Here is a 16,840-nt window from a genome sequence, read left to right on the forward strand (position 1 = left end):
GACTTACTAGAGAATGGACTTGAGGCTATGGGGAGGGGGAAGGGTAAACGGTGACAAAGCAATAAAGAGGCATGGACATGTATTCACTACCAAACGTAAGGTAGATAGCTAGTGGGAAGCAGCCGCATAGCACGGGGAGATCAGCTCGGTGCTGTGTGACCGCCTGGAGGGGTGGGATAGGGAGGGTGGGAGGGAGGGTGACGCAAGCGGGAAGAGATATGGGAACATATGTATATATATAACTGATTCATTTTGTTGTGAAGCTGAAACTAACATACCATTGTAAAGCAATTATGCTCTAATAAAGATGTTTAAAAAAAAAAAAGCGTTAAAAAATTGTAGTAGATTATTTCTCGTAGCCAGCATCACAAGACTGGCCCAATGTAAACCAAGGCATAAGCTGCATTTAACTAGTGCTATGGTAGGGGCTGCTATTTGCCTTCCAGTATCCATTTTTCTTCCTTCTCTAGAACAGAACCCCTGAATTTTAGTTAGGCATGTATTTATCTTGAAGGCACTATACTCAGCAGTTTTCCTTGCAGATAGGTGTGGCCCTGTAACTTTTGGTCAAATGTAAGGTGAAGAGAAGGGAGCATTTTTCTAACCATTTCTCCCTCCTTTTGGTCATAAAGTAGAAGCTAAGGTCTCTGAGCTAAAAAACCAACCTTCTCAACAGAGGTGTTGCCGTAACTGTCCATTTGCTGGTTGAAATCCCGACTCAGTTGAATGGTCCAGGCTACGTCATTGATCTTCCATAACGACTCTTTGAGCAACTGTTGTAGGAGGTGAAAGTCAGATACTAATGTGACGGTTTAATGTGCTTTCTTGGTGCCTTTTTGTTACAATGTATTCTAAAAGCATAAAGTATATATTACATGGGATTATTCCTTTTCTCATTAACAACCTGTTCCGAATTCCCATTAAGAATTAGATGCACAGGAAGGGCAAGTAACTCCGTGTAAGTGCCTTCCTTTTTCCTTTTAAATAAAAATTGCCAAAAAACGTAAAATAGGAACTCATCCAATCTGAAACTTAAAATTGAAGTTAACATCTTTCAAGGTTTGGGTAGATTTGGAAAAAAACTCCATTTGTCAAAGTTAGTTTGCTTTACACCATACTAAGAAAAAGGGACATTTTTGGAATAGTGAATTAAATGCCTTGAAGAATCAATTAGATATACAAGCACAAGTTGCCAACTTCAACTCGAGTAGTGAAATATTCCTCATTTCATCAATTATTTTGAGCCAGGGCCACAATCAGTTGTCTGAACCCATGTCCCTCTTCATTGAACAATACATAAAAAAGGTGTTTTTGTCTTTCTGGAGGACAAAATCCATTTGCAGTTTCTAAAATCTACAATTTCTCCTGTGTTTTCTCTACCTTAAGCTTGGAAAGAACACAATGTCAAAACCAATGAAAAGATTTGTATTCATTTTCTTAATAGAAACTCATTGAGTGGATCCTTTGAAGAGAAAAAAATTGTACAACCTTGGCAGTATAAGGGAAGAAAGCAAATGCAGACAGTTTGGAAAAAGAAGCCAAGAAGTATACTCAAGATTGGAGGAAGGAAAAGAACTGTTCTCAAGGCTTCTCAAGAAAGAACCTTCCTTCCTAGTAAGAACAGTTATTTTAAAATGGTAGCAGGGGGGCTTCCCTGGTGGCTCAGTGGTTAAGAATCTGCCTGCCAATGCAGGGGACACGGGTTCAAGCCCTGGTCGGGGAAGATCCCACATGCTGCGGAGCAACTAAGCTCATGCGCCATGACTACTGAGCCTGTGCTGTAGAGCCTGTGGGCCACAACTACTGAGACCACGTGCCACAATTACTGAAACCCGTTCACCTAGAGCCGGTGCTCTGTAACAAGAGAAGCCGGTGCTCTGTAACAAGAGAAGCCACTGCAGTGAGAAGCCTGCGTACCACAACAAAGAGTAGCCCCCGCTTGCTGCAACTAGAGAAAGCCCGCGCGCAGCAACAAAGACCCAATGCAGCTAAAAATAAAAAAAATTAAAAAAGAAAAGAAAATAAAAAAAAATGGTAGCAGGGGAAAATAAGATAAAAATTTTGAGAGAGGGAGGGGAAGATAAAAAAAGCCAGAATATAGGAGGAGAGATGGATCCCAGAGTTAAGGACCAGGAAGCATAGAGCCATTGCTTTCAAACCTCATATGGGATAAGATTCACTGTGGGTATCACTAAGACCTGTGAGCTCACAGGTACCCCACCTAGAGATTCTGATTCTGGAAGGCGGGTGTTGGGGGTGGGGTGCTATGGACAGGTCACTGAAATCTGACATTTTAAAGAAGCCATAGTTCACATAAAAAGGTGCTCAACACTGCTAATTATTAGAGAAATACAAATCAACCCTAAATGCCCATCAACAGAGAAATGGATAAAGAAGATGTGGTACATATCCATATATACAATGGAATATTACTCAGCCATACAAAAGAATGAAATAATGCCATTGGCAGCAACATGGATGGACCTAGAGATGATCAAATTAAGTGAAGTAAGTCGGACAGAGAAAGACAAATATCATACGATATCACTCATATGTGGAATCTAATTTTAAAAAAAGGTACAAATGAACTTATTTACAAAACAGAAGCAGACTTAAAGATATCAAAAACAAACTTATGGTTACCAAAGGATTTGGGGGGGAGGGGGCGGGATAAATCAGGAGCTTGGGATGAACACACGCACACTACTATATTTAAGATATATGACCAACACAGACCTACTGTATAGCACAGGGAACTCTTCCCAATATTCTGTGATAACCTATATGAGAAAAGAATCTAAAAAAAGAATGAATATATGTATACATATAATTGAATCACTTTGCTGTACACCTGAAACTAACACAACATTGTAAATCAGCTATAATCCAATAAAATTGAAATATTTTAAAAATCTAGTAAACTTTATAATCAAATTCTTCAAAAACATTTGACAGGTATTTTTTTAAATATAAATTTAAAAACCATTAAAAATACCCTGAGCTTTCTCTAAATAAAAGAGTTACCTATTCTATAATAAATAGTAATAAATACAGAAAAACCCCACAAAAAAACAGAAACAAACTACAATGAGGTACCACCTCACGCTGGTCAGAATGGCCATCATTCAAAAGTCTACAAATAACAAATGCCAGAGAGTGTGTGAAGAAAAGGGACCCTTCCTACACTGTTGGTGGGAATGTAAGTTGGTGCAGCCCCTATGGAAAACAGTATGGAGGTTCCTCAGAAAACAAAAAATAGAGTTACTGTATGATCCAGCAATCCCACTCCTGGGCATATATCCAGACAAAACTATAATTCAAAAAAATACATGCACCCCTATGTTCATAGCAGCACCATTTACAATAGGGAGGTCATGGAAGCGACCTAAACGTCCATCGACAGAGGAATGGATAAAGAAGATGCGGTACATATATACAATGGAATATTACTCAGCCATAAAAAGGAACAAAATAATGCCATTTGCAGCAACATGGATGCAACTAGAGATGATCATACTAAGTGAAGTAAGTCAGAAAGAGAAAGACAAGTATCATATGATATCACTTATGTATGGAATCTAAAATAGGACACAAGTGAACCTATCTATGAAACAGAAACAGAATCACAGACATAGAGGACAGACTGGCTGTTGCCAAGCAGGTGGCGCTTGGGGGAGGGATGGAGTGGGAGGTCGGGGTGAGCAGATGGAAGCTTTTATATACAGAATGGATGAACAACGAGGCCCTACTGTACAGCACAGGGAACTATATTCAATATCCTATGATAAACTGTAACAGAAAAGAATGTTAAGAAAAAGAATGTATATATATATGTATAACTGAATCACTTTGCTGTGCGGCAGTAATTAACATAACATTGTAAATCAACTATACTTCAATTAAAAAAAAATAAAGAAGCCATAGTTAATTCCTATATAGGTGGCTTATGAACCAAAACTGTGCTGGATTAAAAGCTCCCTGCCCATGGGTTCCTTGATCTCTTGTGGGCTCCTGAAATCAAAATGCTCTCTGTAAAGCCAATGTCCAACTCCTGTCTGCAATTTACTCTTTTGGGGATTTGACATTGTCTGTGGCACTGTTTGGTTGTCAAGGTCCAGAAAGTTATGGATGAGAGAAAGATTCTTTTCTGGAGAAGGGGTACAACATGGCCTTTTGGTGTTTAGACATCAGGAAAAAGATAGTGAGAAGCAGATAGAGGAGGAAATGGAGTTGTATTCAGGAGCAAAGAAGTGGAAATTATGTTAATCTCTGTTTCTTTTTATGAATGGTGAAATAATGCAATTGCAAGGAGAGGAAAAAAACAAAAATTAGAGAAGATTTAAGAAAGACGGAAAAAAATATTAGTAAGAAAAATATTAGTAAGTGATATCTTCAAAACTGTCTTAAATTCTGAATCAAATTGAAGACTGAAGATTATTGTTCAAATTGTGACTTAAAGAGCATAAAATTCTTATGTGATCATGTCTAACAGTCTAGTGATTTTCTCAAGAAAAGGAAATGTTGTTTCCTGTCCTTTGGAATCTAATTCTTTTTCGTAAAGATGGGTAACTTTCGGTGATTTCATCACCCCATCATCAACAATTAGTCTAGGAGCCAGCTTTACCTGAAGCAGCATGGTCTCCCACAGCACGATACTAGTGTTCTTTCCTAGAAATAGAAATTGATGCAATAAGTGCCAAAAAAAAAAAAAAAAACCCCAGCCCAGTATCCAGGTCAGCACTGACTGCTACTGTTCCATTTCAAGCTTTCTCCCTATGCAGGATGGTTATTTCAGATTAAATGTACTATGTTGGCAATCCTAAATTGCTAGTCAGCTGGACAGAGGGTCTTCAATCCATGATAAAAATCCAGGCTTTTTGCCAATTTCAACAGTAACTACTGAATTACCATATCTTAATATTCTAGCATGGATGAATAATAACTTTTTAGAACAATACCAAAAGAGAACTTGTCTAAATACAAAAAAAGACCAGAGCAAAAGTAAAAGTTCCTGCTAAATATGTAACACACCTGGTCCTCTTAAAATATCAATATAAGTATTTGGTAGAGAAATAGAACATAAGGAGTCCAGGACAAAATAGAGCTGTCTACCTTGCATGTCAAGTTCATTGTTTTTATTGCCTAATGTGAACATTAATGGCTTAAGACATAGAAGTGGTGCCTCATTTCCTTGTGTTCTTGCCTCCTTGGATAAAGACCTGATCCTTTGTACCTTCCAGAGGCTGCAGGAGCTCAGGTATGCATGTTTTCCATAGCTCTACCAAATTTGGGTAAATTATCTCAGGCAATATCTTCAAAAGTCCTATTGCACCGACCCCATGTAATTTCCCTAAACTGGCGAGCATAGATATTACCTGGAGGAAGGAAGAAAAATTGTTACTTAACTCAGGGATACTTAGAAGGCTCACCTACCTTTTCCTTTTTATCACTGTTCTGGATTCTCTTGAATCCTTCATTAGATAATCTTTTAACAAACCATCACAGTCTGTTCTTACTTATTCTAGATCAAAGCTAATACTTAGACAATCCATCTGCCCAATTTTCTTCTGAGGATAAAGGTGTAAAAATAGATGGAAACCATCAACCAAAAATAAATGAAACATACCAACACTTAGATATATCTATTAATTAAATAAGGGCATGTGGAAATAGTGCTCAAGCACATATGTGGCCAAAAAGAGAGAGAGAGAAATCTAAACAACAGATGTGGAATTTGTTTGAACGGTTCTTATGGATCAGATCCAGTCTATGTTTATTTAAAAAATCATAAATGAAGTTTAACAAACATTTCAGAGTGAGAAGATAATCTTGCGAATAATAAATCTTCATCAGAGTCATTAGTATAGCAGAACATTTATTATGCCATTTTAGTGTTTCTTTTGTTTTGGAATATCTATGTAATTTTTATTATCATTTATTTGGAGCTGAATTGTCTATATTGGTTTAAATTCATACCACGTTGGTTTTTCATAACTCACTCACCAGAAGTCTGGCCAGTAGCTGTTGTGGTGAAGGAAGTTTCACTAGAAAGAAAAAGCAATTTTCATTACTGCTATGGGGCCTAGAAAAAATCAGATGGGGCTTGGGTTTACAAGCAAAGCCCCGTAGCCTTTCCGGAAACTAGTCTCTCATAAGAGAAATGCTTTGCTTTGTTTTTGAATGTACACACCAGCTCCTGTAGAGATGACAAGTGCTGTTGAGTCCTTGGCATTCTTCTTCTTCCTCTCCTCTGCCATAAACAGAATTCTGATGATATTAAACAGGTATTTCAGCATTCCCGTATATTCCCGTATATTCTGCGTATATATACAGCGTTCCCGTATATTCTGCAGGTACCACAAGAGTCAGAATTCTTGGCCATAGCATCTGTGGAAAACATAAGGCAAGATGCAAGGATTGCTTATTCCTTTTCATTATTCCTCTTTGGTCCTCTCCGTGTGTTTCCCTCTAATTTAGAAAACTTTCTCTCACGTGTGATTATTTTGCTCTTCAGGCCAAATCAAAATGAAATCATGAAACACAGTCTCTGCACAGCACATTCACTTTCAGGTGCCACTTGCAGTGAGTGATGGTCAGTGTTTCTCCGTGAGGTTGCTGCTGGAATTTGGGACAGGACAAGTTGTCATTGTGGGTCACTGCAGGGAGGGCTGGGCTCCACTCACCAAGTGCCGTTAAACCCCTTGTCAATGTGACAACCAAAAATGCCCCCAAATATTTCTGCAAACTCCAAGACTCGAGTGGAACTGTCCAGAGTGAGAATGACGGGGAGTGGATGGCGCCTGCGCTGCTGCTGCTGGCTGTGCTCCAGGTGCTGATCTTCTCCTTCTTTTTTTTCAATTAATTTATTTATTTATTTTTGGCCATGCCACATGGCTTGCGGAATCTTAGTTCCTTTACCAGGAATTGAACACAGGGCCCCCGCAGTGAAAGCGCCAAGTCCTAACCACTGGATCACCAGCACCAGGGAAGTCCCCAGGTGCTGATCTGCTGATCACCTAATGGAAACTTAGGTGTCCACTTGGACTCCTCCCTTTGTCTTGGCATCTGTATTTAATCACCAAGCCTAAGCCTAATCCTTTTCTTTTTTTAAAAAAACAATTTTTTTTTTTACTTATTTATTTTTTGGCTGTGTTTGGTCTTCGTTGTGGTGCGCGGGCTTCTCACTGCAATGGCTTCTCTTGTTGCGGAGCATGGGTTCTAGAGCGCAGGCTCAGTAGTTGTGGCGCATGGGCTTAGTTGCTCTGAGGCATGTGGGATCTTCCCAGACCAGGGCTCGAACCCGTGTCCCCTGCATTGGCAGGCAGATTCTCAACCACTGTGCCACCAGGGAAGTCCCAAGCCTAGTCTTTCTTTTTTTTTTGCGGTACGCGGGCCTCTCACTGTTGTGGCCTCTCCCGTCGCGGAGCACAGGCTCCGGACGCGCAGGCTCAGCGGCCATGGCTCACGGGCCGAGCCGCTCCGCGGCATGTGAGATCTTCCCGGACCGGGACACGAACCCGTGTCCCCTGCATCTGCAGGCGGACTCTCAACCACTGCGCCACCAGGGAAGCCCCCTAGTCTTTCTTAAACTGTAAGATTTCTCATGCCCTTCCTACTATTATGACCCAGTTCCAGTCCCTGTGAATCTCATCTCATCTCATATATAGACTCTTTGTGCTTAGTCTACTCTAGAATCAGTGTCTACTCTTAAATCAGTGTCAACACACTGATTTCCTACAGTTATCATTTAAAATGTTTAGCCTTTGCTTAAAATTTTCATTGGCTCCTCAAGGACAAGGAAGGAATTTGGCATTTCAGACCCTTCAGAGTCTGGCCTTAGACTACTCTTTCATCATTCACTGCTAGATCAGAATTCCCCAAACTTTAATATGCATCAGAAATGTTGGAATTTGTTTGCATGCAGATTTATGGGCCCCATGCCCAGATACGCTGATTCATTTAGATCTGGCACGTGGCCTGAAAATGTGCATTTTAAATAAATAGCCCCGGTAATCCAAAACCCACACCTTAAAAAACCATCCTAGACAAAGCCTGTGATGCCCTTAAACTGGCCTTCTGATTGTCTCCTGGCTGTGCCATGTATTTCTGGCACATTTCAGGTTGTTTTGCTTAAGCAGAATGCAGATTCTAAGGCTCCTCCCCTTGAGGTTCAGGTTATATTAGGCCTCAAGTGAGGTCTGAGAATGTGTGCTTTTAACACCTTCCCAGATAAATGGGGAAAGTTTAGCATTCACTGCGTTAGAATCACCACTTACAGTACGTGTCTAAGTACGTCAGGGGAAGAAGAAAAATAATATATTAAGATGCTTATAAACTGCCATTTGCCATCCAGATATAAAAGATTATTTAGCTAATTTTACACCTGTTTTTGAGGAACTATTATGTGCTGGCACTGAGCGTCCCAACATACTTCCTCTAGTCAGAGCATCAAAAAGCTGATGACACATGGAGTACCAACTCGTATCTTTACTCCTAAATGTTCAGAGCTTTAGAAAGGTGATCAAATTAACTGTGAGTGGTGACAAAAGACCCCTTACCTGAGGCATTCCAATGATCAGTGGGTCCAGGGTTTTTAAGACCTCCAGGCTTGTTTCTTGGATACCTTTCTCTCCCTTTTCGGTCTCCTGGGAGTTAGCTTTTATTGGTTTCTCTTTAAGAAAGATGAAATAGGTGACTTGTTCATAATCCTTGCTGTCGGTCGCCTCTGACCTTACTTGGAGGTGTTCTTAGCCTCTGGGGTGGAGGATGCAGTCACTCAACTTAAAGGGCTTGTGGAATCCAGCAATCTTGGTCTCCAGTATCTAATCCTGTTATAAGGTGCTCTTTGGAGGAATGGGTTAGAAAAAAACACCCCTGGCTGAAGCAGAAAAGCAAACATTGTGAGGATCCTTGGACTGCAGTTACTCCTTTTCTCCCTCAGGCCTTTCCCCCTTTTTTTTTTTTTTTTTTTTTTTTTTTTTTTGCGGTACGCAGGCCTCTCACCGTTGTGGCCTCTCCCGCTGCGGAGCACAGGCTCCGGACGCGCAGGCTCAGCGGCCATGGCTCACGGGCCCAGCCGCTCCGCGGCATGTGGGATCTTCCCAAACCGGGACACGAACCCGTGTTCGCTGCATTGGCAGGCGGACTCTCAACCACTGCGCCACCAGGGAAGCCCAGGCCTTTCCCCTTTTTATCTCTGGGGCAAAAATTTCCAATGACACTGCTTCCTAGTGGAGTGGACTGTAATTTCAGCTACAATGAATTTGCTAAGATTACTGAGATCTTAAGCACATGTTTTTCAGGCTCTTCATCCAAAGGAACCGGTGTAACAAGTATGGATGTTTCTTGTTTTCTAGAAACAATTCACTTTCTCTGCCTGTCTCCAAACCACCCCCAAGCTTTTGAGGCCAGGTTTCCTCCTTTTTAGGAAAAACTGATTTAACCTACCTTGGGTTTATTATAAGTTAAAAAGGATATCACTGAAAGAAAACCGAGAACACTAGAAGCTGAAAAATTTATTAGTGAAAGTGATAAGGCTGAAATGTAACCTCTAAGTCAGTTTCTAACTTGGACCACAGATATTTTTTTAAAATCCAGTTGAGTCAACTGAACTTGCTACAGGGCAGCACTCAAAATGGCGCCCTCTTCGTACCAGATTCTTGTTGGACGTTGCAAACTGCGAGAAGATGTAGTCAATCAGTGGCCAGCCTTCCTGGGCTTCAATGTAGCGTTTTTCACACATGGTTTGGTTGAGGAGAAGGGTGGAATTCCTCACCTAGAGTAAGGAAAACGCATTCACAACATTTTACTCTGAATAGAAATTAGATTCTCCTATTCTGTAACCTTCATGGATCATTCAGTGGAATCTTTCCAAAAAAGAGTATAAATTGAATGATCTTACTGTAATATATGGAGCAGGAAGTAATCTACAGGTTATGATTTAAGTGTCACTGGCAAAGCTCTCTTTAACCAAAATCTTTCTTCCTAGTTCCCAAGACATATTCTCTATTACTATATATTATGAAACATTAGTAACTTTGGGCTAAAACATGGCCTCGCTTTAAAAATCCTCAGGGAAAGATACCACACTGAAATAAAGTTCCACAATTCCTTATCCACAAATTCAAACTAAATGACTCTGAAAACTGGAATTTTGTTTCTTAAATTTGGTGCCAACTCATTGGTAGCAAAACCTAAACTGAACTGTTTTAAAGCTATTTGTAGTCTTTACCTCTTATTTATTTATTTTTAAAATTTATTATTATTATTATTTGCGGTACGCGGGCCTCTCACTGTTGTGGCCTCTCCCGTTGCGGAGCACAGGCTCCGGACGCGCAGGCTCAGCGGCCATGGCTCACGGGCCCAGCCGCTCCGCGGCATGTGGGATCTTCCCGGATCCCTGTCCCCTGCATCGGCAGGCGGACTCTCGACCACTGCCACCACCAGGGAAGCCCTGCCTCTTTTATGTAGTGTGATATGCATACATGTTCTTGAAAAAATATTAATAGGTTTGACTGTGGGCTACTGTCACAGTAATGTTTTTCTGAAATCTGGAAAGTTGTGAATTCTGAAATAAGTCTGGCTCTACGGATTCGAATAAAGAATTATGAACGTGTGTCACAGGTTTTTAATAATTTGGCTTCAATTAATTTATTGGATTGCTTCCCTGGAGGATAGAAATCTCAGATCTAATTCCTTAGTGAACGGGTCTTTTAATGGAGGGTGAGAAGAAAATAATTTTGCACAGGGAGGAAGGGCCACAAGGTGGCAATTAACAATTAGCATACAGGGACTCAGTAATCTCCCTAATTAAGGAGAAAGAGGTATATTTTCTCTTTATTTTTGCCTGATTAACTGGCCTTCCTTAAAGTTTCTGTGCTCTTTTATTCTACCCTAAATCCTAGCAATTCTTTGATTGGCTTGGTCAGTTACTGGGTCAGGTTTTTATATATAATCACTCCATTGTTATTTATTGCATAGCTTTGGTTATTTTAAACATAGTTATTGGTGACCAAAGCCTCTTAGGGGAATTTTTTCCTCTTCATTGGCTTCTGTGTAGGGCTTTGATCCAAACAAAATATGGTTTTCATACAAATAATACTACAACTGCTAATTTTAAAAATTGTTCCCATTTAAGTTCTATGTCTTTTCCAACGTGGAATACTTTAATCAAATAATCAGGAAATAATGACAAATCTATTGTGTGCAAGACTTGCTCTAGGTGCTCCCTGATTGGAAAATAGGATGTCTCTGCTCAGAACAGGGTTCAGGGGTTATTATTTTTTGGAGGAAGAAGTATTATCTTTATAATTAACAATTAAGTTTTCAACTAATTAAATTTAAAACTTTTTGAAGAGCATGGCAGAGTGATGCTCTGGGCAAAAATCTTTTTTTTTCTACTGAGAAGCCCTTGAACTGAATGTGCTTTAGAACTTTACTTCGATAGAGTTTATCTTTTGGGGAAAGATGGAGTTCTTTTAAAAGTAGAATTGATAACTGAATTCTTTATAAAGCAATCTCATAAGCAGATTCTTAAACAGTCAAAACCATTTCATTTACTCCTAAAACTATCATTATCCAAATAAAAGTCCCCATTAATTCTCTTACTTTAATACTGAGGTCGCCCATGACGACTTTGACTGTTTTTTTCTATTCAAGTGATGTGATCCCTCAACTTGGGCTCTGAAAGATAGAGGGAGAAATTGAGAGACCCGCTTCAGAAGGACTACAGTATGTTCTAGAATTGATGAAAACCCATTAGAGTTATGGTACATAGTTGCAAAGTCTCTGGTCCTTAACATTTTATGTTATTCAGTTCCCTCCTACATTCTCCTTTTCCAACTCTTTACACATGTTTATTGCTTTTTTTTGTTCTCTGTTACATTTTGTTTCACCTTGTTTAAAATGTTAGATTCTTAAGTGGATTCAATACATCATGCCTAATGGATTGGCTTTAAATTTCATAGACAACTTCATGTTTCTTCTGCCAAGTCTTCAGTAAATCCCAGAGTAAACTGAATTTTAAAAAAACTATTATAATGATTCACTTTGTTATAAAGTGGAAACTAACACACCATTGTAAAGCAGTTATACTGTAATAAAGGTGTTAAAAAACTATTACAATGCTGTGGAAAAATGAATTGTCTCATTTTATTGAATCCAAGATATATTTTATGAGGCATCATTATCTCATATTGTGCCAAGTGAAAAACTCTAGTAGCTGATGATAATTAAAGATGCTATCAATTATAAGATGCATTCTGATACTGTGAAAATATGTGCCTTTTGGAATTAATGAAATATGAAAATTTATTAAATTCTCCTCTTTTCTAAATGTACTAATTTTTAGAATATTGTACATTCTTCCCACCCACTCCCTGTTTATCAGGCTACTTAACCAGTTTACTAGCTCTTTTAAATTCTAGATTCAATTCTCAAACATTCTACTCATTTAGTGGGTGCATCCGTAAATATCATGAAAGAAGAGAGGTAACTAGAAATGCCTGTTTAGAAGTAGTAGGTTGTAGACAACTGAGAAAACCAAGCTTCACCTGAATATGATGCTCTATAAATTTCCCAAAGATATGGGATAGAATTAGAGACAATGCACAAGTTTCAGTTTGCTTTTTGGTACAAAATAAACAAGTCTGCTGTCATCTTTACTGCTTACCTTCAGCACTGATAGCCGATCTTAACACAGTCAAGATTCCCATTCGAGTGGCTTCATTATTACCTCTCATTTGTTCATCAAAAAATTCTGTCAGGTCTGCAGGGCTGGAATGGGCTGTGGGTTTAAGAAATACTGGAGTCAGGGCTTCCCTGGTGGTGCAGTGGTTGAGAGTCCGCCTGCCGATGCAGGGGACACGGGTTTGTGCCCCGGTCTGGGAAGATCCCACATGCCGCGGAGCGGCTGGGCCCGTGAGCCATGGCCGCTGAGCCTGTGCGTCCAGAGCCTGTGCTCCGCAACGGGAGAGGTCACAACAGTGAGAGGCCCGCGTACTGCAAAAAAAAAAAAAAAAAAAGAAATACTGGAGTCATAAGAACTCATTTTCACCTTAGGTAAAATACTTGTGAATGGGAAGAGGATCGTTCCATGAGGATTGTCAAAGTCACTCTTTGGTTGGTAACCAGATTTTATTATGTCCATACTTCTTTAGTATCACAGAATTAATTAAACAGTTTGGTCACTAAGAGAGCTAGACCCACTTCTGTTCATACCTGTGAATGTAACCTTATTTGGAAATTAGGTTCTTTGTAGATGAAATCAAGTTAAGATGAGGTTGTCTTAAATCAATATGACTGGTGTCTTTATAATAAATGGATAGAGGATACAGACAGACACAGAGGAAAGCCTTGTGAACATGGAGGCAGAGATCAAAGTGATGCTTCACCAGCTGTGCAGCTGGAGACTCGCAAGGGTAAGAAGGAAGCAGGGAAGAGTGAAGAGAGACCTGGATGGAGTAGAGAGGTTTGGGTTGGAAATGTTAGAGATAAAGTGAAGAACTTAATTAGGCTGGGGCATAGAGAAGTGGAAACTATAGAAACAGAGGTGGTCAGTTAGGAGAGAACTAGACCATACTAGAAAGGTATGCAGTGAAGTAGAGGAAATGACATATTTTGGGAGGGTGCAGGTGTGGGAGGTCTAGGATTGCTCTTGTCTCTTGCCCTGAGGGACTATATTAGAGTATAGTTTGGTATCCTGACCCTGGGAACTTGGTGCTTCCTCGACAACCTGTGTCCGGTATTCTAACCAGGTGATGGGTGGGATTGTGATGTGAAAGCAAGAACAAAAGGGAGAGAGTGAAGGAGGGAGAGAGAGACAAGGGATAGATACTAAGAAATGACAAGGAGGAAAAAAGATGACTGGGGTTTGATAGAGTTTCAAATAATCTCAAATGCCAAGAAAAAAGCATTTCCTAGCCTTAGGGTTGCCAACTCTTACAGGTTTGCCTGGAAATAAACCCATGCATATATAGTCAATTAATTTGCAACAAAGGAGCCAAGAATAAACAATGGGGAAAGAATAGTCTCTTCAATAAACGGTGCTGGGAAAACTGGACAGCCGCTTGCCAAAGAATGAAATCGAATTCTTACCTTACACCAAACATGCAAATTAAAGCAAAATGGATTTAAGACTTGAACATAAGACCTGAAACTGTAAAACTCCTAGAACAAAACATAGGAAGAAGCTCTTTGACATTGGTCTTGGCAATGAATTTTTTTGAATTTGATACCCAAAGCAGAGGCAACAAAAGCAAAAATAAACAAGTGGGATTACATCAAAGAAGCCAAAAGCCTTCTTCTCAGACAAGGAAACCACCAACAAAATGAAAAGAAAACATATGGAATGGGCAAAAATATTTGCCAACCTTATATCCAGTAAGGAGTTAATATCCAAAATATGTCTGAGACTTTTCTGGTTTTAGAACTGAAAGTTCTATTTTCCTGGAAGTCCTTTAGTCCCGGACAGATCAGGATGACTGGTCACTCTACCAGCTGCAGGGAAGATAGGGAAAGGCACAGAATACTTTGAGTTGAAGAAACATTTTGTGTGTAGGTGTGAAAGTAACAGATGTGACAGTTTGCACGCACTTCATCCTTGTCGTCATCATCACTTGGAGACATTTTAATTAAAAACCCTCTGGATGCTGGGTCCTACCTAGAATGAGGAAACAGTCTGAAGCTTTGATTTCATTTTCCTTTATACTGGAGGATCTAGAACTCTGCACACCTGAATGAGAAGAAAAAACTCAGGTGGTAGATGTTAAAAAGAGAAAGCTGTTGAAAATGAAACAATCAGATCTGACAACATGGTCTTCTTACCTGGTGGAGTAAATTGATAAAGATGGTCTTCCTCAAGGCCTTTGGAAGGCTAACATCATAAAGGACTGCCGCGGTCACTATCTGTCTTAGACTCTGGAATGGAAGCTCTCTAAGGTTAGCTGGAGGCTGCCTACGGAGCAACAGCACAGGATGTGGAAAGCAAATCATTACTCACTACCTTTTGTGAGGAGAACAAACCCATCACCTTTCTGTGGTTACCAGTTGTCTTTAGTGATTCTGCTCCTCTACCTTGTTTAGTTCCCCAGCGGCTTGAACAGAAATTCCTTCTGGAGTTTCCACCATCCAGCTATGCCACCGACCGCTTCTCTACCTCATATTTCCCAAGAGGTATTTAAGTTCGGCTGCCCAAACACGTGTTTGAGTTCCTTGACCCCCCCCCCCCCCCGCCCCTTGAAAATTAACATCCTCCAGGATGATTGCTGGTCAGCTATCAGAATCGGTTTCTTGCGGGTGTGGCTCTCACCTGAGTGACGTGGAAATCCATCTCTTTGTCTTTATACTGCTTCAGGAGCCAAGGGACCTGGCCCAGGGCGTATTCACAGAGGTCCTCCCGATGCAGCAGCAGGCTCACTGTGGGGCCGTGAGCCTTAATGATGGCCCAAATCTGCAGAGGCAGCAAACAAATACCGTTTCTCACACTTCACTATGCTTTTTGTACATTTCTCAGTATACCAGAAGCTTTAGATACCCCCCAAGAAACTTTCCTCACTGCTTTCAACCGAGCAAGGTTTCTTCAAACAATGTTTAGGTTAAGATCATTGTATGAAGGAGAGTTCTATTTGTATCTACATCTCTATCTATATTGATGCTCATTTCAATATTTGTCCCGCTCTTCTATTTCTTTAACCTCTCTCTAATGGTCACTTTCTTTTACTATATTAACAAATTAAAAATTTCCCTTATATTAAAAAAAATTCTTTGATTCCGTATCATTTTAGCCCCACTGTTATCCTCATCCAATTCTGTTTCTCTTTCCTTTCTCGCAGAGCAAAGCTTTTGGAAGGAGTGGTCTACCGTTTTTACCTCCACTCCCCACCTCCCCTTTATTTCTCAATCCACTGTCATCTGGCTTCCACACGACATGAAAAATGAACCAGTACAAAATATAAATGCAATATATTGATGATAAAATATAGAAATCATGGGCTTCCCTGGTAGCACAGTGGTTAAGAATCCGCCTGTCAATGCAGGGGACACGGGTTTGATCCCTGGACCGGGAAGATCCCACATGCTGCGGAGCAACAAAGCCTGTGCGCCACAACTACTGAGCCTGTGCTCTAGAGCCCGCGAGCCACAACTGCTGAGCCCACATGCCACAACTACTGAAGCCCGCGTGCCTAGAGCCCGTGCTCTGCAACAAGAGAAGCCACTGCAATGAGAAGCCCGTGCACCGCAACAAGAGAAGCCCCCACTTGTCGCAACCAGCCCGTGCGCGGCAGTGAAGACCCAACGCAGCCGAAAATAAATAAATAAATTAAATAAATAAATTTATTTAAAAAAATGTAGAAATCACAAAAATTAGGAGGAAGCAGAAAACACAGTACCCACAGTACTCATAGATAAGCACTGTCTGGTGTATTTTTAATAAGTTATTTCTTTATTTGACCTATTCTTTCCTATCTTTTTCTTATGTATTTTAATTTCTTAAAAATTGATACCATTTAATCTATAGTTCTATATTCTGCTTTTTCTACCTAATAAATGCTTTTTTTCCTTTTAGCTAAATTTTGCTATACAGCAAACCATGTCAAAACTTAGTGGCTAATAACAATAACCATTTATTTCACTCAACACTGTGTGTCAGCTGGAAGAATTCTTCTACCACATTTCTATGCAGTAGACACGTTTCAAGATTTTTCTTTCTTGAGCACCATAGCAATGTCCTCTGTAGATCTGTCTCTGCTTCTTGAAAATCACTCCTTTCTTAGTTTCTAAGATCTCATTCTTCTTGCTTAAGCCTTTCTGAGGTTTCTTTTCTTTTGGTTTTTTAAAGATT

At 40.1% G+C, this 16,840-nt stretch overlaps 1 protein-coding gene across 1 annotated transcript in view; it reads right to left on the reverse strand.

The window, feature by feature from the left end:
* Nucleotides 1–16,840, reverse strand: part of MROH2B (maestro heat like repeat family member 2B) — a 68,061-nt gene that overhangs the window by 41,765 nt on the left and 9,456 nt on the right. Inside the window, 15 exon segments of the mRNA XM_067730210.1 lie at nucleotides 666–773; nucleotides 4,625–4,668; nucleotides 5,234–5,375; nucleotides 6,004–6,044; nucleotides 6,191–6,294; nucleotides 6,335–6,387; nucleotides 8,559–8,669; nucleotides 9,653–9,775; nucleotides 11,608–11,646; nucleotides 11,648–11,682; nucleotides 12,671–12,784; nucleotides 14,660–14,702; nucleotides 14,705–14,731; nucleotides 14,824–14,916; nucleotides 15,308–15,448. Coding sequence (XP_067586311.1) covers nucleotides 666–773; nucleotides 4,625–4,668; nucleotides 5,234–5,375; nucleotides 6,004–6,044; nucleotides 6,191–6,294; nucleotides 6,335–6,387; nucleotides 8,559–8,669; nucleotides 9,653–9,775; nucleotides 11,608–11,646; nucleotides 11,648–11,682; nucleotides 12,671–12,784; nucleotides 14,660–14,702; nucleotides 14,705–14,731; nucleotides 14,824–14,916; nucleotides 15,308–15,448 — 1,218 coding nt within the window.

This window comes from Pseudorca crassidens, chromosome 3 (assembly GCF_039906515.1).
Source record: "Pseudorca crassidens isolate mPseCra1 chromosome 3, mPseCra1.hap1, whole genome shotgun sequence".
In the NCBI taxonomy this organism is placed as follows: domain Eukaryota; kingdom Metazoa; phylum Chordata; class Mammalia; order Artiodactyla; family Delphinidae; genus Pseudorca; species Pseudorca crassidens.